The following is a 20,163-nucleotide window of genomic DNA, read 5'->3' as shown; positions in this document are numbered from 1 at the left end:
TTTAGTAATAAATTATTTATTTATAAAAATAAATAAATCACATATTATAAACTTTCATATTACGATATTTTTACATTATTAGAGTATGATGATTAGATAATGTCGTATTTTATTCAAATAATAATCTTATAACTAAAAACTCATAAATATTAAAATTAAATTATAACGTAGTTTATTCAAATTTCAATTATGCATTCTCCAGAAAAAAAAAAAAGCTTATGAAAATTTTATACGATAATATTTTTCATATCTTAAGTTATTAACTAAATTTACGTCTTATCCTTTGTCTTTTCATCATTTATGAGTTTTTAGTTATATCTGTATTTACTTTGTTACTAAAACACACTCATTTGTCGTATATTGAAAACACTCATATTATGATCTTTTACGCTATTAAAATATCAATTTAAATTATATCGCACATTATTCAAATTACACTCATGCATTATCCCAAAAAGTTCGTTAGAATTGTTTTTTTACGATAATATTTTTTTCATATCTTAAGTTCTTAACTAACTTATTTGTGTTATGCTACATTTTAATTATTTATGTTTATAATTACGTTTACGTTTACTTTATTTATAAAACATGCACAAACAATATTAATACAATTTCAAAATATAAAGTATATCAGTCTAGTCTCATAAAGTAATCACGAAATAAAAACTTTCACATTATATTTTTTTTTTCATTACAATATCATAAAATTATATTATGTTGTAGGTTGTTCTTATCCTAAGAAAAAAAGAAATTCCTATTTGGTCAATACAAATTTGGTCAAAACAAATCTTCAATATTTTTAAATAATCGTTTTTTTTTGGTAAAAAATTTAAATAAATAATTGTTATAGTCAGTGAGTAATATGATATATTTTTTACACAAGTTAAGTAAGTATAATTCTTAAAATTACCAATAATAGAACACACCATCATCATCTTAAGAGTCAAAACCCCCCTTCTCATCCCCACGCTTTCCTCAAATCCGAGACCCTTCTCTCTCTCTCTTTCTCTCACTACAACATTTTTTAACTCAATCTGTTCCTATCTTTCTCTCTCTATATCTATACATCAAACCTATACATACACCAAAGAAAATACTGCTACATCTATATACGATTCGTTCGATAAAATTCTTATTCAATCTCTAAATCTTACAAAGCTTCTATCTTTAGACTTGAAATCTGAATCTTTTGCTTCGCAATCGTTGAATTTTGTTATCCCTCTTTTTTTTTTTTTTTGAGTTGGGGGACCAAAACCCTAGCTTTCACTTTCAGTTTCAAAAACCCCTCTTTTTTTTCAAACTTCAGTAATCTTGAGAATCAGAAGTGATTGGCTGTGGTAGATTCCGCGGTTTCTGGCGTTTCTTGATTTATTCAGGTGATCTATTTTGCTTAATCAAACAACTGCTTAAAATTTTCAAATTTTTTGGGGTCTGTTATGTTGGGCTTTGTTTGTTACGTTCTGGGTATGGTTATTTGAGTTTAATCTTTTGAAATTATGGAAATTTGTGCATTTTAGTAGTTGCTCATCTGTTTAACTAATGCTACTGAAGTTACTTGGAGGGGTGGGCATTGATTTCCTCCCCTGAAATAGTTAGTTAACTTATTTGCTCTTTTAGGGTTAAGAGTAATGATTTTTGTTGGGCTTCTGATTACTGTAGTACCTGAGGTCATTTGTATGACTTGTATGTGTGTGTGCTATTTAGAGAACCTTTTATTAAGTTGCCTTTAAAGATGTGGAGTATTATTTAGAGTTGGAATGAAATGGGCTCAAATAAAGTGTGGCATAGATATAAAGGATTCATATAGTCAATCGCGATTACTTTGGATTGACGCGTAGTTGATTGATTAGTGGAGATTACTGTAATGTTCTGTTATTTATTGACTATCATTTGGCATTGAGAGAAATGTACCAGTTTGGGAAGAGGATCTCGTTATGCTTTAGAATCTGTAGGATTTTTTGCTTTACTCAAACCCTTGACGTCGATATAACGGATTCATATAATCAATCGCTACTGGTTTGGGATTGAGGTCTAGTTGACTGATTAATTAAGATCACTGTAATAGTGGGTAACTATGTTGGACGTTCTGTTATTTATTCACTAGCATTTGGCATTGCAAGAAATGTTTGACTAGTTTGGGAAGAGAATCTCGTTTGTGATTTAGTAGGTCTTTTGCCATGAAAACCAAATATTATTCACTTTATTTGGAATTTTTAAGTTGGAGCTGGAGTTGTGTCTGGTCATATCCTTTGCGAAGAATTTGAATGTGCTTTTTAAAAATATAATTTAGACCCCCAATTTCTTAAATTTAGAAAAATCACCCTACTTGACTCATTTATATGAAATATACAATCAAACTGCTTTAAAAAAGTATTATCTCACAATAGATACTGTGTTATCAAAAGCAAAAAACGCAAAAGAGCTCTAAGGTCCATTGGGGCTTTAAGTGCAAATAAATCGTGAGCTTTACTGTAAAGCAATGGCAGAAAAAACATATATATACATGTTCAGTCCAAGACTAATAATTATAGATATGAGTAATAAGTATTTGAACAAAGACCTTGATAAAATCTAGTTAAAGTGTCACCTCTATAGAAGAGGCTCATTGGCAAGGATAAGTATGCCTTAGAAAATTATTGAGGAAACTGAATATCCCATATCCGAGCTACTACATATTATTACAAATATTTGTTCACTTCATTTGGAATTTTCTAAGTTGGAGTTGTGTTTGGTTATAGGTTTTGCAAATAATACTTATTTGGTATAATAAATAAGCGGGTCATTTATATGAAAAATAAAAATTTTTGGTTAAATTTGAAAAAGGAAAATATAGTGAAAATGAAAACAAGGTTTTGGGTGTTTTTTTAATTCCAAATACAACTTCAAGTTGTATTTAGATTTTTATGACCGAACACTGCTTTTCAAATAAAGTGAAATTTTTTCCATAAAAAGTGCATAATTCTCTTGGGCAAATGGGTCCTAGAATGTGTAGTTTTTTAAGCTTTACTCAAAAGTCGTTATAAATGAATCATATAATCAATCATGACTAGTTTTGGATTGAGGCCTAGTTGATTGATTAATGAGATTACTGGAATAGTGGGTAAATTAGTTTGGACGTTCTGTAACTTGTTCATATAATCAATCATGACTAGTTTTGGATTGAGGCCTAGTTGATTGGTTAATGAGATTACTGGAATATTGGGTAATTAGTTTGGACGTTCTGTAACTTGTTCACTATCGTTTGACATTGTGAGAAATGTCTTACCAGTTTGGGAAGAGGATCTCATTGGTGATCTAGGATCTGTAGTTTTTTGTTTTGCTTTACTCAAAATCCTTGATGGCGATATAAAGGATTCATATAGTCAATTTCGACTATTTTGGGATTGAGGCCTAATTGATTGCTTAATTGAGATTACTTTAATAGTGGGTAATTATTTTGGGTGTTCTGTTATTTATTCACTATTGGTTGGCATTGCCAGAAATGTTACAACCTGTTTGGTAAGAGGATCATTAGTGATTTAGAATCCGTAGGTGTTTTTTCTTCACCCAAAACCCTTGATGTCGACTGCTGGTAGATCTAGTTCCTTCTTTTACTTTTCCGGACTATCAATGATGGCTAATCAGGCCATTCTGTATCTTTTGACTGCAAAATGTGCAATGTGGTGTAGTTGGATTAGTTACTATCTTTGGATTGTTGAGAAATGGTGGAAACGTAAGATTCACTCAGTTTACATTATTTGTGGGATTTCTATGTTAGTAAATATCTTGGATTTCTATGTGCATTGTATGTGCATAGTTATGATAAATCTAGGAATTGAAAATCAAGCATCTTCTGCCCAAGTACCTTTGTAAGGTTTAAGATTTATATAAATAGAAGTAAATGTCTGTTACTTCTGCTAATATACCTTAATAGGTAGCAACTGCAGAGAACATTTAAATTTCAAATTTTCTTTGGAATAGGAATTGAATACTCTTTTGCTTTTGATTTGTTATTTTTATACATGATCTGCAGCAAGACAAACATCGCCCTTCAAAGACAATTTTTTGAAGATCGGATCAATTGTATAGAAGGATTGGGATCAGGCTGTTCAAAGTGTTGATGCTTGATAGGAGACTTCTAATAATGTAATACTGGTATATATATAAATTCATAGCGACACACACACAGACTCCAATATAGGCATACTTGTATATGTGTTCTTACACACATACACATCGTTATCAAATAGATAACATATATTTTGCACACACAAACACACATACATATAATTATATGTTTTTACACAATTGTGCATTTCTACAATGAATATTGCCTTATTTGAAATCTAGTTCCAGTCGTTATTGTTATTACTATTACTATTTATTTGTTACATAATTTTGTAATTACAGTTGTAACAGTTCCTGCAGTTCGACTTGAATTCATTCTACTGCTGTCCGATGCTGGAGGCAGCATGCAGGTGATAGTTTGCAGAGATGCAAAGGTATCATGGTGGCAGCTGCACTAGTGCAGTTAATAACAGCACTATTGGGGGGCCTTCAGCCAGGGATTCATCTCGGGTGGATTCAGCCTCCCTTCCGAATTTCTCCAGGTAATATCCCATTTAGTGTTGAAACTTCAGCAGTAACGGTATTATCATGCTTTTAATAGCATTCCAGAAGCTTATTTCACTAATACAATGTCAGTTTCAACAATCTGGACATGTCAGCCTTACTTGGAAAAAAATCTGATTGTGTCAGCATCGGACATACTGATCATTATGAGTTTCACCTTATATTTGTTTATGAATTGATTAAGGCAGGATGAACTGCAGGTGAAGTCAAATAATACATGATCCTGAATTCAGTCACTTCATTTTTGTCTGTGAATTCATAAGTTGGTCATTAACTATAGATGAACTTAATGGTAAAAGGGAACATTTAGTGGGGAATTCAAAATCATGAAGCGCAGTTAAAATATGTGTTGTTCATTCCGTGTACCGGTACAAGCACAACTGCACAAGACATTGCAAATATGTAAATAATATGTCTTTTGAGGAAGTAAAGAAGAAAGTCTCAATCTTATATGAGACCTGAGTTTTCTTTCAAATTTTAGGTTTTATGGATTTTATGCATCTGTAGTTCCCCTTTTCTTCCTTAATTTTCGATGAGATGGAATGTTGCACAAATGAAGAATAACCTCTTGTCCGTTATTTCTTTTTGGCGGTACCCATGAGGTTCCTTTATGTATAGATGATTAGGTGCGTATCATTTTTGTAGGCTTTTTGATTTTTGGTATACTTCTTATAAACAAGAGTTCCATTCCCACACTTTAAATAAAATTATTACTTATAAAAAGGATAGACTAAGATTGCTTGTTTTGTTCTTGCAGACGGCCATTACAACTGACCCCGTTTAAATTGAAGTGTGACAAGGAACATCTGAATTCCAGGTAACTTGGCGAATATAAATTGTGAAAACTGTGTACTTTTTGGTTTAGATGGTATCGTTTTATCATTTTGCTAATTATTGAGTTCCTTTTCAGACTTGGACCACCTGATTTTCTTCCTCAGACTCCTAATTGCCCTGAGGAGACATTGAACAAAGAATATGTCCAATCCGGTTACCGGGAGACTGTTGAAGGTCTTGAGGTATTCCTTCTGAGCTGTTCATTTTTTTTGTACTTGCATGAATATTACTTTTTCTGCTTGTTTCTGACTGCAAGCTTTGTTTAAGCTAACTGCTGTATTATTAAAACAACATTAAGGTGCTTCACCATGGCAATTTACAAGTTATCCTCTTTTTCTTCTTCCTGTTCTCCAAATAAATACATATCTGCATTTTGGATAGTTCAATTAGTTAACACTTAGGTTATTCATGGTCCGCTATTAAAAGAATACATGAAGGTTGCACTGTCTAGTGAATTTGTAACAGTGGGACTACAATGAGGGCGTAGCCTTATGCACTAGGGAACATGAAATTTGTGGTATTATTCACTCTAAATTTGTGTGGTACTGTTCAAATGAATCCACTGTTCAACCAGATAACCATGATGAAAAAGAGTTCCTTGCCTATTCGCGATCAAGCATTATGACTTTATGTTGACTGATTAATGCTTGATCTAGTTCCCCGTTTGGACAATACTATCGGCAGACCTAACTGTTCCGTGGAGTATAGTTTTGGTGTGTGGTGCTTTAGTTCCTGGCTCCTATCCAAGTCTGCATAGAAAGGATTCAAAATTACTGTTACGGATGCCCTTTAATAGCTTCATCAATAAAAGAATGCTCTTAAATATATACTAGAAACATTATCTTTTTTTTTTCTTGTGGAATAGAAGAACTATAAGCATCTATTGTGCGGAGTTGGTGATTATAAATCCAGGATCTTTTTCATTCTTCTATTTTTCTATCAACTAGAAACCCACACTTTTTTTCCTCACCAGCATAATCTTCTGTTTTCTCCTTTATTTTCTCTTTTTCTCTTTGTTCTTTTCTTTTCCTGCATTTTTCTGTTTCTTTATCTTTATTAAAAAAAGCATTCTTCTGTTTCTTTATTTCTCCTCTTCCTCTTATTTTGTGGCCTTATAAATCTTCTTCTTCCTTGGCTCTTGCAGAATGGTTGGTTGGCAAACTAATTATGTAATTGATTTTTTGATTGTCATGTTGCCAGGAAGTCAAGGAGATATCATTAACTCAGCTTCCAGCTTTTACGAAGCCTGTTATCTTCAAGTGCAAGGAGGTAAACTTTTGAGAATATATATTTGGACTGTGCATTGCCTTTTATGTACAATTTAGTGTCTGTTTAGTGTATATATGCCTTATTTCGCTTTGTTTCCTCTAATTCCGAAACACAACAATAAACTTGCCACTATAGTCTAGGAATTTGAAAAGTGTGTATATGCCATTCTGTTTTTTTTCCAGTGAAGAAGTGTGAAAGGTTGGTTGTGATGAAAAGATGAGATAGAGGTAGGTCTAAGAAGCATTGGAAGAGATGATTAGACAAGACAAGACATGGCGGATCTCCAACTTATTGAGAATATGACCTTAGGTACGAAGTTATGGAGGGCGCAGATTAGGATGGTAGGTAGTTGATTGTTGTAGTGTTGTCCAGAGAGATCGGTTTCTCCTTGCAAACCAATTACCAATAGTATTAGCACTATTCTCGTATTTTTGGTCCCTTGACTGCTACTACATGTGTATTTTGCTTTGGTTATCGTTTTGTGTTGTTGTGGTTACTGTTCTTTTTCTCTGTAGGCTTTAGAATGCTTCTCCTATTATTTGTGACGTCTTCATTACTTATGTTACTCCTTTTGAATTTGCTTTGATCTGTGTTACTTGAGCCAATGATCTTTTGGAAACAGCTTCCCTACCTCCATAAGGTAGGGATAAGGTCTGCATGCACTCTACCCTCTCTAGACCCTACTTGTTGGATTACACTGGGTATGTTGTTGTTGTTCATTGGTTTGCGATTTTAAAATTACTGACTAGCTGTCTCTGTGTCTCTCTGCAGGCAATTAGAAAATGTCACAGGGCCATCAATGAATCTCGAGCTCAGAAGCGAAAGGTAATATGCTTTTTCTTGATGGTATTTATTTTGCCTTGTAGCTTATACCACCAGACATCAATGAATATATGAGGCAATCTTTTACTATGGATCAGGGCTTTTACTTGAATTCTCTTGATTACGATGAATTAACATTTGTCCTTTCAATGTAGTCTAATACATTCATTTTTCAAAAAGCATGAAGCTAACCTGGTGATCACATGAATTTGTTCTTATTGCAGGCAGGTCAGGTTTATGGAGTTCCTCTTGAGGGCTTACAGTTGACAAAACCTGGTATCTTTCCCGATCAAAGATCATCCGGAGAAGAGTTCAGGAAGAAGTGGATTGAGGTTAGCCTTCCATCTTATCAGGAATCCATGGGAATGATTTTGTAATGAAATATGACATCTGAATGTTCTTATTGCTTGCTAATGATTGAATCGGAAAAGAAAAAAACAGTGCGTGTTGAGCATGATACAGAAATGTATTTAGTGTATGTGATGAGGTTTTTCACTATGATTAGCAAAACATTAAACATTTCCTCTCCATTTGTGTGCTTATGGTGATCCTGTCATATATGAACAATAGGAGGTGAGTTCAAGCTCTTGACGTAGGCACTGACTAACTATCAAGTGTCGTGGTTGATAGTTGGCGAAGAGCTAGGCCCATTTGGTTTGGATTACTAAGTTCATCTGAACTTTATAAACAGAAGGATTTGAATTATTTAAGTAATCTGCACCGGATGATTTGTCGAACAAGGATAAAAAATAAATATGCCTCAATCACAATCAAGTTTGGGTTGGTTGAATGAATCTTCAGTGTCCAAGTTGTTCTAGGGGTAGAAAATGGATGCGTTTCACTAACATAACAGATGACTTATTACTAAAGGTGGATTTTTCCTATACTATTCATGCTCTGTCATGGTTGTAAAGCTGATTTACTGAAGCATCTTTATTAATTCAGGTAGTATCAAGCCAAACCTGTGAATGTTTCAGGTTATGTAATCAGAAAGGGAGGGGGACAAGTAACTATCTTATCATACATGTCACATTTGTTCTCCTCTGTGTGTTGATTTCATTGGAGAGTACTGCATTCTTCCCTCTGAGTTACAGCATCTTCACTTGGAATAATTTATCTATCATTTTGCTCTTTAGTTTTTGGTGTAGACAGTCTCACTCGGTACGAACTGTTGAAATTCTAGATGTATTAGACTCTTAGAATACTAGAATAGCTCCAGTTTTTTAAGAGTTTCTTGATGTAAATATGGTGCAAGTACAACCAATGCACTGATTGATCTTAATCATATATAGAAATACAGAAAGTTACCAATATCATTTTTTTATCAATCACACCTCAATCCCAAGCCAGTTGAAGTCTGAAATATGAATATATGTGACCATTCAGCTTTATTTGAGTCATCTCGTTCCCATATGAAACAATTTATCCTTTTAAGACAAACTAGGGGTTCTCTAAGAGTTGAGATTCTCTGAAGTGAAAACACAAGAGTATGGACGGGATCAATTTAAAGTTTAGTTCTGATTCATGAAGGTTTATCTCTTGGGGAATTGTGGTGCAGCCCCCTTTATTCGTCGGAGTATAGAGAGAAGAAAGGACTAGAATCATGGTTGCTCTTGTTCTGATTTAAGCTAGTTCTTAATTGGGTGAAGTACATATATGAATGAATTTGGTTCTCTGGTCCATCTTATTTCCTTATTTTTCTTTCCTTCTACTTCCTGTTCCGTAGGATTAGAGTTTCTGGGCTTAGAATTCTGAACGATTTCTAGACCTTTTCTTGCTAGAGTAGATCGTCACAAGCTATATACTTAACATCTAATCCTGTGCAGTTGGCGTTCCTCCTCTACTCGATTAAGTTTCCTTTTTCTGAAGACTTGGAAAGGACATGCTTTTAGCTTTCAGCAGCCAGATGAAAATACTTGAATCCAAGTCTCCATTTTGTCATTTTTTAAAATCATTTTCTTTGTGTATTGAATGCAATATTTTTGATGTGACGACTTAGATTACTTTCTTCCCGTCCTTGGAGTTTAGCCAATGTGGATGCAACAACACTTACCTTACATCCTTGGCCAAGCAAGAAAAAAGTATGTGAGAGATTGAGTACCAGTTCATTCATTACCAGTCAAGTTAATATTGCATCACTTGTGTTTTCTTGCTCTTAATTTGCTCGAATCCTAGGTGAATGCACCAACCAAAGTTACTAGGAAATCTGCCGACTTCATTGACTTGGATTGGGCTCTTAGTTTAGGCATTCTATTGCTGTTATTACACTTAAGATATTCACTTCACCGACAGTGACTTGTGCAGCCCTTCTTTAAGGTTTAGTTTGTAGGAAAGTGTGTATATTGTTGATGTGGAAGCTCAGTCATTACCTCTCCTTCAGTTGTTTTATTTGAAGTTTCTTGTTAATTTCTTATGATGTAATATTTGATGCGCTATTTAAACAAACAAATTTTTGATAAATGTAACTAGAATTGACTATGAAAATTTGCACGTATTTCCAGGGTTTGTCCCAACAACATAAAAGGCTAAAGTCATTGGCTGATCATGTTCCCCACGGTTATAGGAGAAAGTCACTTTTTGAAGTCCTTGTAAGAAATAACGTGCCATTACTAAGAGCAACATGGTTTGTCAAAGTAACTTATCTCAATCAGGTAATGCTTTTGTTTGGCTGAAACTGGATTTAAAATAATTTGAATACTTGTATTATTAGAAGGATCAAATTGTACTTTATTCTTGCAGGTTCGCCCTGGCTCTTCTAGTATATCATCTGGCGTGCCAGACAAAACACATATTTCCCGCTCTGAGCAATGGACAAAAGATGTTATTGATTACTTGCAATATTTGTTGGATGAATTTATTTCAAGAAACAGTGTCCATTCTGCTTTACAAATCAGAGATCGGTCGCAACAAATGGTGTATGCAGGATCAATTCCGCTCAAGAGTGATCCAACCTTGGGGAGTGTCGATTGTGAAGAGCCTTCGCTGCATTTTAAATGGTGGTATGTTGTGCGCATTTTACAATGGCATCACAGAGAAGGGTTGCTTATCCCATCACTCGTTATTGATTGGGTGCTCAACCAACTGCAGGTATTGTCTGCTTAAACATTTGTTTTAATTTCAATGAAAATTTTAAATGGTTGGCCAATTTATATTATTATTATTTATTTATTTATTTATTTATTATTGTTTATTTTGTATTGTGATGTCTTCTATCTTGTGCTTTTCAGGAAAAAGAATTACTTGGGGTTCTGCAGTTGTTGTTACCTGTAGTTTATGGTTTCATAGACACTGTTGTATTATCTCAGTCTTGTGTTCGCACTCTGGTGGGAATAGCTATTCGTTTCATCCAAGAACCTTCTCCTGGTGGATCAGACCTTGTTGACAACTCCCGTAGGGCTTATACTATGGCTGCTCTTGTAGAGATGCTTCGATATCTGATGCTGGCTGTGCCTGATACTTTTGTCGCTTTGGATTGTTTTCCTATGCCACCATGTGTGATGACCAATGTGGTGACTGATGGGAGTCTCTACTCAAAGGTAACTGAGGATACTAGAAAGGTTAAAAATGGCCCTTTTGAAGTTGCTTATTTTCTTAGAGATAAAGGGCCGGAGATTCGGTCTGATTCTTATTCCATCAGTCGTGCTGTATCTTCAATTCAGAAGCGAGCACAGCATCTTGCAACAGCTGCTAGACCTGGCCATCCTGGGCAAAGTGTTGTCAAAGCTTTACATGCGTTGGATAAAGCCCTTGCGCATGGGGATTTGAGAGAGGCATATAAATTTCTTTTTGAGAATGTTCATGAGAGTTCTATTGATGATTGTTGGTTTGCAGAAGTCAGTTCCTGTTTGCGTTCCTCGCTTAAGTATATCCGGGGTGCTACTTTGTCATCTATTTGTTCCGTTTTCTACATCTGTGAGTGGGCAACTTGTGATTTCAGGGATTTCCGTTTTGCACCACCACGTGGAATGAAGTTCACTGGGAGGAAGGATTTTTCTGCTATATATGTTGCTGTAAGGCTTTTGAAACTGAAGATGAGAGAGACAGGAATTTCATCAAGGCCTAGGGACCCCAAAATTGTTAAGAATAGCCATCTTCGAAAAGATTCTGGCCAGCTGACTAACTATGCTGGTAGGACTCTTGCTAGTGGTGCTTCTGAATCTCTCTCTAATTCAAGGCGTGCCCGTGAAAAATGTAATGATTTCCTAGGTATGTTTGATAGCCCAAGCCCTTTGCATGATACCATTGTGTGCTGGATAGATCAGCATGAAGTGCAAAATACAGAAGGTTTCAAGCGTGTTCAACTACTGATTATCGAACTTATCCGAGCTGGAATTTTTTACCCACAAGCATATGTGAGGCAGCTGATTGTTAGTGGAATAATGGATGGGGATGGACCTCTTTCCGATCCCGTGAAACAAAAAAGACACTGTAAAATCTTGAAGCACCTACCTGGTCCTTATGTTCATGATGCTTTAGAAGAAGCTCGAATTGCTGATACCCCTGTCCTTTCAGAGGTAGTGAATGTCTACTGCAATGAACGTAAGCTAGTCCTTCATGGGATGATTGATAGCTACAACAGCGCTTGTGGCAGTTCTTACCATAAGCGTAAGCCTCGTCCTAACTCTGGTGAGAATCTATCTGCTCCCTCCATTGATCAGTTGAGCTCTTTTGAGTCTGGGCCCTTTATGTCATCCAAAAACGTTGGCAGAGATGTTGAGCTTGAAGAGTTGAAAAGGTCAATTACCGTATTGCTGCAATTTCCAAGCTCTTCGTCAACAGATACTGGAGTTGAGGATTCTCAGGTAAGTTTGAGGAAGGCTGTTGTTTATGGTAGCAATGGGATGGATAACAGTGAAGGAACACCTGGGTGTGAAGAATGCAGAAGGGCAAAAAAACAAAAATTAAGCGAAGAGAAAAGCTCTTACAGTCAGATTTATCAACAAAATCCATCAGATGATGAAGAGACTTGGTGGATGCGAAAAGGCCAGAAGTCCATCGAGTCTTTTAGAGCAGAGCCACCTCCTAAACCAGCCAAGACAGCTTCAAGGGGTCGGCAAAAAATTGTCCGTAAAACTCAGAGTCTTGCGCACTTGGCTGCAGCCAGGATTGAAGGTAGTCAGGGAGCATCCACAAGCCATGTTTGTGATAGTAAGGTTAGCTGCCCACATCACAGGCCTGGCATTGAAGGCAGTGTTCCCAAGTCAGGAGATGGTATCAGAATGCCTAATGGAGATGTTGTTTCTATTGGGAAAATTTTGAAGCGGCTACGTTTTGTAGATAAAAGGACCATGACTCTGTGGTTGATAGGTATTGTGAAGGAGCTAGTGGAAGAGTCCGAGAAGACTGTTACTAAGGTTGGCCAATATGGTCGACCATTCTCTGCTGCTGATGAACGGGGTTGTGTTCGCTGGAAGATTGGTGAAGATGAATTATCAGTGGTGTTATATCTGATTGATGCTTGTGATGAATTAGTTTTGGCAGCCAGGTTCCTTTTGTGGTTGTTACCTAAGGTTCTTGGCAGCTGCAGCGCTACAGTTCATGGTAGTAGAAACATTCTAACAATTCCTAAGAACACAGAAAACAATATCTGTGAAGTAGGCGAAGCATATCTGCTATCATCTATGCGGAGGTGAGCTCTCTATTTTTGTCATTTAGGATAGTGACATTAGCTATTTCTCTGTAGTTTTTTTGTTATCAGGTTTTGAATGTTTTGGCATTGTCATTTATAGTTGATTGGTTATTAACATGTGTATTGTAGCTCGGGCAGCATCTTGGGTAAGAGGTGGATTTTCTCGATGTGAAGGGTCAATAAGAAAAAGATGTCCGCAATAAATTACTTCTCTTATTTTCATGTGTATAATGCTTCCAAATTCTTTTGAAAGTTCCTTTAGTATTGATAGATCAATTTGGATGGTGGAGTCCAGTTTGTGCAGATAAAATTTATTACATATAAGCCGGAACTTCTGTACTCAAATAAGTAAATAACCTTTTTTGTCTGCTTTAGTAGCTACTTCTGAATGGAGTCAGATTTAGGTAATTATCACAGAATATTTGCTTCTTTCTGTTTTCTGGTTGAACTATTCTGTGGTTTTTTCTGTTTAATAACGGTTAGACTGCATCATTAGGTTAAAATTATTGGGCCATTTCTTGGAACTGTTACTAGATTTTTTGATACTCTATTGCTATCTGGTTTTGAATTATTATGTGGTTTCTTCTGCATAGTCAAGTGTCAAACTACTCTCTTGGGATGTAGGGTTGAACCGTTGGACCATCTCTATCCTTACCTCCTGCTATGTGTTTGGTTCAGGTATGAAGGCATCATTGTTGCTGCAGACCTTATTCCTGAAACATTGTCAGTGGTAATGCATCGTGCTCAAACTATTCTGACGTCAAATGGAAGAGTTTCAGGTTCACAAGCTGTAATCTATGTCCGGTACCTCTTGAAGAAGTATGGTAGTGTTGGGAGTGTTGCTGAATGGGAAAAGAATGTCAAGTCAACCTTTGACAAGAGACTTGCTTCTGAAGTTGAATCTGGAAGACTGGTGGATGGAGAGTTCGGATTTCCACTTGGTGTCCCAGTGGGAGTGCAGGATCCAGATGATTACTTCCGGCAGAAGATAACCGGTGTTCGGGTATCTAGGGTTGGTTTGAGCATGAGGGACATTGTGCAAAAAAAGGTTGATGAAGCTGTCAATTATTTCTATGGCAAAGACAGAAAGCTTTTTGGGCCCAACTCAGGAAAACTGCCTGGATTCCAAAAATGGGAAGATGTGTATCAGATCGGTCAGCAGATTGTAATGGGATTAATGGATTGCATGAGGCAGACAGGTGGTGCTGCTCAGGAAGGAGACCCGACATTGGTTTCCTCTGCCATATCTGCGATTGTTATCAATGTTGGCCAAGTCATAGCGAAGATTCCTGAGCTGACTGCCAGTAATAATCACCCGAGTTCATCCACTTCTGCTTCGTTGCAGTTTGCACGTTGCATCTTACGCATTCATGTGACATGTCTTTGTATACTTAAGGAAGCTCTTGGAGAGCGTCAAAGCCGCGTCTTTGAAGTTGCTCTTTCTACAGAAACATCCTCTGCCCTTGCACAACTTTCTGCTCCTGGAAAAGCTCCTCGGTCTCAGTTTCAGTTGTCTCCGGAATCGAACGATAGTAATCTGTCCAGTGATATTCTCAACAATTCAAGTAGGGTAGTCATTGGGCGGGCTGCAAAAATATCTGCAGCTGTGTCTGCACTTGTTATTGGGGCAATTCTTCAGGGAGTTTCTAGCCTGGAGAGGATGGTCTCCCTCTTCAGATTGAAGGATGGGTTAGACGTTGTCCATTTTGTGAGGAGTATGAGGTCCAATTCAAATGGGAATGCACGTTCAGTTGGTATACTAAAAGCAGATAGTTTGGCTGAAGTTTCCGTCCACTGGTTTAGGGTGCTTGTGGGGAACTGTAGAACAGTTTCAGATGGATTTATAGTAGACCTTCTGGGTGAAGCTTCTATTCTGCCCCTATTTAGAATGCAGCGGATTCTACCTTTAAACTTGGTCTTCCCTCCTGCATATTCAATGTTTGCATTTGTGCTATGGAGGCCATTGATTCTCAATGCAAGTTCTGGGACACGTGATGAGGTTCAGCACTTGCATCACTCTTTAATGTTGGCTTTTGCTGATGTTATAAAACACTTGCCCTTTCGCGAAGTATGTTTGAGAGATACACATAGCCTTTATGACCTCATAGCTGCCGATACTGTTGATTCTGATTTTGCTTCCCTGTTAGAAGCAAGTGGTGTTGACTTGCGCTCGAAGACTTCTTCCTTTGTGCCACTCCGTGCACGGCTTTTCCTGAATGCCCTTATTGATTGTAGAATACCACAGACAATTGCTAAACTGAATGACGGAAATCAGGTGGCATTGCAAGGAGAGTCAAAGTTCCATTCTGCTGAAAATGAGACGAAGCTTCTTGATAAGCTAGTATACATTTTAGATACCTTGCAGCCTGCTAAGTTTCATTGGCAATGGGTTGAGCTTAGGCTCCTCTTGAACGAGCAAGCTGTAATGGAGAAGCTGGAGGCCCATGATCTCTCTTTAGTTGAAGCTTTAAGATCCCTTTCGCCGAACACTGATAAAGCATCTGTCTCAGAGAACGAGAGCAACATTATTGAAATGATCCTTACCAGGTTGCTCGTCAGACCTGATGCTGCTCCGCTTTTTTCTGAAGTTGTACATCTTTTGGGGAGGTCACTCGAGGATTCTATGCTATTACAGGCTAAATGGTTTTTAGGAGGCAATGATGTTCTTTTAGGCAGGAAATCTGTTCGTCAACGGCTGCATAATATTGCTGTAAGTAGAGGTCTTTCAACTAGAGCTCAATATTGGAAGCCGTGGGGGTGGTGTACTACCAACTCTGATCCCACAAGCAAGAGAGAAAAGTTAAAATCTGAAGTTTCCTCCATAGAAGAAGGAGAAGTGGTGGATGAAGGTACTACCTTGAAGCGGCCTGTGAAGGGGTCTGGTCGTACTGTTGATGTTGAAAAGCTCCATGTCACTGAGAGAGCCCTTGTTGATCTAATTCTCCCTTGTCTGGATCAAGCTTCAGATGATTCACGAAGCACATTTGCTAGTGATATGATCAAACAGATGAACCTCATTGAGCAACAGATCAATGCAGTTACTCGTGAAGCAAGCAAGCCTGCCGGAACAGTTGCTTCTGGAATTGAAAGTCCAACAACTAAAAGCAGCCGCAAGGGAACGAGAGGTAGCAGTCCTGGGTTAGCCAGACGAGCCACCGGTCCAGCAGAAACAGTACCACCTTCACCTGGAGCATTGCGAGCATCATTGTCATTGCGCTTGCAGTTCATCCTGAGACTATTCTCTATAATATATGCAGATAGGTAAGAATAAGCCGTGGACTGAGTTCTCGCCATTGCTTCAACCTACCACTAATATCTGAAAATATAGCTGTGTCAGATTGTCCTCTGGTTTTCTTTATGGAAGCCCATACTATATAGTTCTTGTATATGCAACGACCTGAGAAATCAATATAGTGATTTGCTGATATGGTCGTAGTTTTATGCGATTAAATTAAGTTTCTATGTTAGGGTTGCAGCTAATACTGTATTGATAAGAGAGTTATTGTGGTGAGCTAAATATGCAACACAATTATTGCTTGCCATTAATGGCTGATTTTAGGGAATATACCCATTATGGTATGCAAGTTATATCTTCTAAAGTAGCAGGAGGTTTGTCTATATATAATGCTAATCGTGATATTTGACTGTGCCAGGGAGCCATCAGGGCGTAATATGAGACATGTGCTTGCCTCAGTTATATTACGTATCCTTGGAAGTAGGGTTGTGCATGAAGATGCTAGCTACTCCTTTAATCAAGCTTGTAATTCGAAGAGAGAAGTAGATTCACTTGTGGAGGCTTCTGCTACTGCTTCTGTGGTTGTGTCCTTAGAAAGTCTCTTTGATCGTTTATTACTGTTATTGCATGGTTTGCTGAGTAGCCACCAACCACGCTGGCTCAAGTGGAAATCAAACTCTAAGGCACCCAGTGAATCTAGCAAGGATTACTCTGCGTTTGAACGTGAGGGAGCCGAGAGTCTCCAGGTATGCTTTTTGTGTCCTTTAATATGCAGAGTCTGGTAGAATTAATTAGTACATCTGTATCTTGAGTTAGTAACCTCATGATGAAGTATTTTAAATGGGAAACGACAAATTCCAGGTCCAACTTCATGTTGTGGTGTAAAAGCATGTGAATGATATATTTTCTTTCCTCTCCATATTAAGCAGCAATTGCATATTTGTTAAGTACAATACAGCAGTATAAATACTAGTAAAATGAGACTTCATGTGTAAACCAGTGGTCCTTGATCTATGAGGTTACTCTTTGGCATGCTTTGCGAAGGACCTTGGATGCAGCCACCACCAGCGTATACTTAAAATAGAATATATATAGATAGGTAATGGCGAGAGAATATTTAATCATGCAAATATCTTTAAGATTGCTTAGCAATGGAATAGGATTCTAAAGTCGCAGTGTAGGTCACATAATTTCGATAAAAGTTTTCTGTTCAAAGAATAAAAGCAAAGACTGGGTAAGAGATCAGTTGTTTTTGGAAGAAAGTTATTTAGATGAAGTTGACTCACTTCTAGATGTGATAAGAGTCCTGTGAGCTGAGTGTACACATTTTCGCTTCTTTTGTTCAAGTGCGCTACCGTAATACAATCCTCTCTTCATGGATGTGTCTCTTTGTGTTGTGTTTTTCTATGATGTGCTTGTAATTTAGAAGTTGCAAATGTCACGAGAACAAAATTCATTTTTATGGGGTTCTAGTTGTTGAAGGCCCTGCAGTGGTAGAACCTGGTGAACCAGGCATACTGCTTGACTTGCTTTTCTTTTCTTATGATATTTATGATATTGATAAGTCGAGCCTTCGCTATTGCCTATAATAAGAGGTCAAGGATCGAGTCTCTGTTCATAGTTTCACTTCACATCTGCCATTCTGTTCCCCTTGATATGGTGGTATCTTGAAGCAGATTTTAGTCCAGACTTGGAGTTTGTTTCCCTAGAATGAATTGTTCTCCAGATTATTAGTGATTTTAGTATTCAGATGACATGAAAGCAAGCTATATAAAAGAATGAATTAGATGAGATGGTTGTTCATGTTCGATTATCAAGAGTCTATTTCTGTGAGATGAAATAATTGGATTGTTCCAAGAGTAAGTGAAAACACAGAGAACAGACTTGTTTCTGAGAGATCATTATTTGTGAAATTATATTGATGAACCTCTTGTCATTACCCTGTCTTCCTGAAACCCATATTAGACAGTTCTATCAATTGGAAGCATTAGAATAGATAAGATGTCTTCATGATGCAAGTACATCTAGTAACTTTTCTTCTTACGCAAATCACCTCTCTTATAGATTGTATCCCAGTATCCCATGTTCCCTTTCAGTAGATTCTTGGCTGGGTTTTCCTGTTTTCTGTTGTTTTTTTTGCTTATATTGACTTAATAAATGATTCTTTAAGTTTGATGAATTCCCTAACTAACCCTTTCCTGGATCTTTTTGAATGGAGTTTTAGAATGTATTTATTTTATAAGTTGTCCATTCTTTGGCTGGCTGTGATGTATATTTGTTGATAAATTACATGAAGGTGTTTCATTGTTTTCTTGATTGGTGCAGAATGATTTAGATCGGATGCAGCTGCCTGAAACAGTCAGATGGCGCATCCAATGTGCCATGCCAATACTTTTCCCTTCTGCTCGGTTGTCAATATCTTGTCAGCCCCCGTCCGTATTACCAGCCGCTCTCAGTTCTCTGCTACCCAGCAACCCAGTGTCTGTATTGCACTCTTCTAATGGTTCAAACCAAACTCAGAGGAATCCAGGTTCATTACTACGAACTGCCACGAGTGTGGCTGGGAAGGCCAAGCACGTGTCATCACAGCAAGAGAATGATCATGAGGTGGATCCATGGATTCTTTTAGAGGACGGGGCAGGGTCAAGCCACTCATCCAGTAACTCTCCCTTGGTTGGTGGGGGTGATCATGCCAATCTGAAGGCATCCAATTGGCTTAAAGGAACTGTAAGAGTGAGAAGGACAGATCTCACATATATAGGTGCAGTAGATGATGACAGCTGATATGAGTTGCACAATTTCTTTTTGAATTGGGTGAGGAGCAGAGCTGAGACAGGTCTTTCATTAACTAACCGTATGCACTTGTTTGGTGTTTGGAATCACCATGTCAGAGCGTTGCTCTGTTTGCCTTTGGCGGCATTTGAAGCTGCTAGGAGGCCCATTCTTTTCTGGGGCATTGAGTTGCTGATAAAACGTGAAGCAGCTTTTCTCTAGCCTGCCCATCCAACTGCTCTAGAACCCAGCTCGACTACTAACTTGTTCGTTAAGCCCCTTCCTAGATTGCCCAAATATTGGTGCTGTTTGGTGGTTGTTGTACATAGTGGAACAATTGTTTTCCTTATGTTGAGCTGATTAGAATATTCAAAAGGAACGATATGTAGCTGTTTCATGATATGCAAAGTCATTTTGTATCCTCATTTCTTGTGAACTATCTGTATGCTTTCATTAGTTGTTCCCGCCAGAGTCAACCCCCCACCCCCACCCCCACCCTAAAAAAGAAAAATAAGAAAAGAAGGTTTAGATGCATTTGCTTTTCACCATTACAGTAGACTATTGAACATACAGTCTCAGGTGCTTCATTTTGGCTATGATATAATGTTTTTGTATGCAGTCTCAAGTGTCGTTTTTGCTTGGGTTTGAGATTTCTGATTTTGCACTTTAACCATTAGTCAGTCTAGTGCACGACTAATTATATTTTCTCTTTGCAGGGCTTTTCTATTATTAGTTATTTCCAAAAATGAAACGTTTGCTTTTATTATATACTAGTTTCTGGATACGTGCCTTGCACATGTATCCCATCTATGTTTTTTAATTAAATTCGTTAGAACGATTAAAATTTTATGAAGACGTGTGTTTAATGTGATTAGTACAAAAATGCAACAATCTCAAATAAATAAATTAATTTTATTTTATTTAATGAGAGGGCAAAATGGTAATCCAATTTTGAATATTGGAGCTTCCCATGCATAATAATATTTCGAGT

At 37.2% G+C, this 20,163-nt stretch overlaps 1 protein-coding gene across 6 annotated transcripts; it reads left to right on the top strand.

Moving 5' to 3' along the window:
* The first annotated feature begins 954 nt into the window (after nucleotides 1-954).
* LOC107003115 (mediator of RNA polymerase II transcription subunit 12) lies at nucleotides 955-19,597 on the top strand. Of its 6 annotated transcripts, none has more exons than XM_027916135.1 (14): nucleotides 955-1,376; nucleotides 4,013-4,125; nucleotides 4,451-4,589; nucleotides 5,369-5,428; nucleotides 5,522-5,627; nucleotides 6,646-6,714; nucleotides 7,486-7,539; nucleotides 7,761-7,868; nucleotides 10,038-10,187; nucleotides 10,276-10,623; nucleotides 10,764-13,165; nucleotides 13,844-16,426; nucleotides 16,819-17,146; nucleotides 18,726-19,597. In XM_027916135.1, the coding sequence occupies exons 3-14, from the start codon at nucleotides 4,474-4,476 to the stop codon at nucleotides 19,182-19,184; spliced, it is 6,783 nt and encodes a 2,260-aa protein (XP_027771936.1). In that variant the 5' UTR covers nucleotides 955-1,376; nucleotides 4,013-4,125; nucleotides 4,451-4,473; the 3' UTR covers nucleotides 19,185-19,597. The 6 variants fall into 6 exon arrangements, with proteins under 6 accessions (XP_027771936.1, XP_015056887.1, XP_015056880.1 ...); XM_015201401.2 differs by having other exon boundaries at nucleotides 4,408-4,589; XM_015201394.2 differs by having other exon boundaries at nucleotides 4,399-4,589.
* The last annotated feature ends 566 nt before the right edge of the window (nucleotides 19,598-20,163 follow it).

The sequence above is a fragment of the Solanum pennellii genome, chromosome 1, assembly GCF_001406875.1.
Source record: "Solanum pennellii chromosome 1, SPENNV200".
NCBI lineage: Eukaryota > Viridiplantae > Streptophyta > Magnoliopsida > Solanales > Solanaceae > Solanum > Solanum pennellii.
This window is presented reverse-complemented; position numbering and strand designations above follow the sequence as displayed.

Bases quoted from the DNA above. Each gene is read 5' to 3' on its own strand.
- LOC107003115 (XM_027916135.1), top strand. From the start codon at position 4,474: ATGCAAAGGTATCATGGTGGCAGCTGCACTAGTGCAGTTAATAACAGC. The intron at 7,540-7,760 runs GTAATATGCTTT...TTCTTATTGCAG, and splicing joins CTCGAGCTCAGAAGCGAAAG to GCAGGTCAGGTTTATGGAGT. The intron at 16,427-16,818 runs GTAAGAATAAGC...TGACTGTGCCAG, and splicing joins TCTATAATATATGCAGATAG to GGAGCCATCAGGGCGTAATA.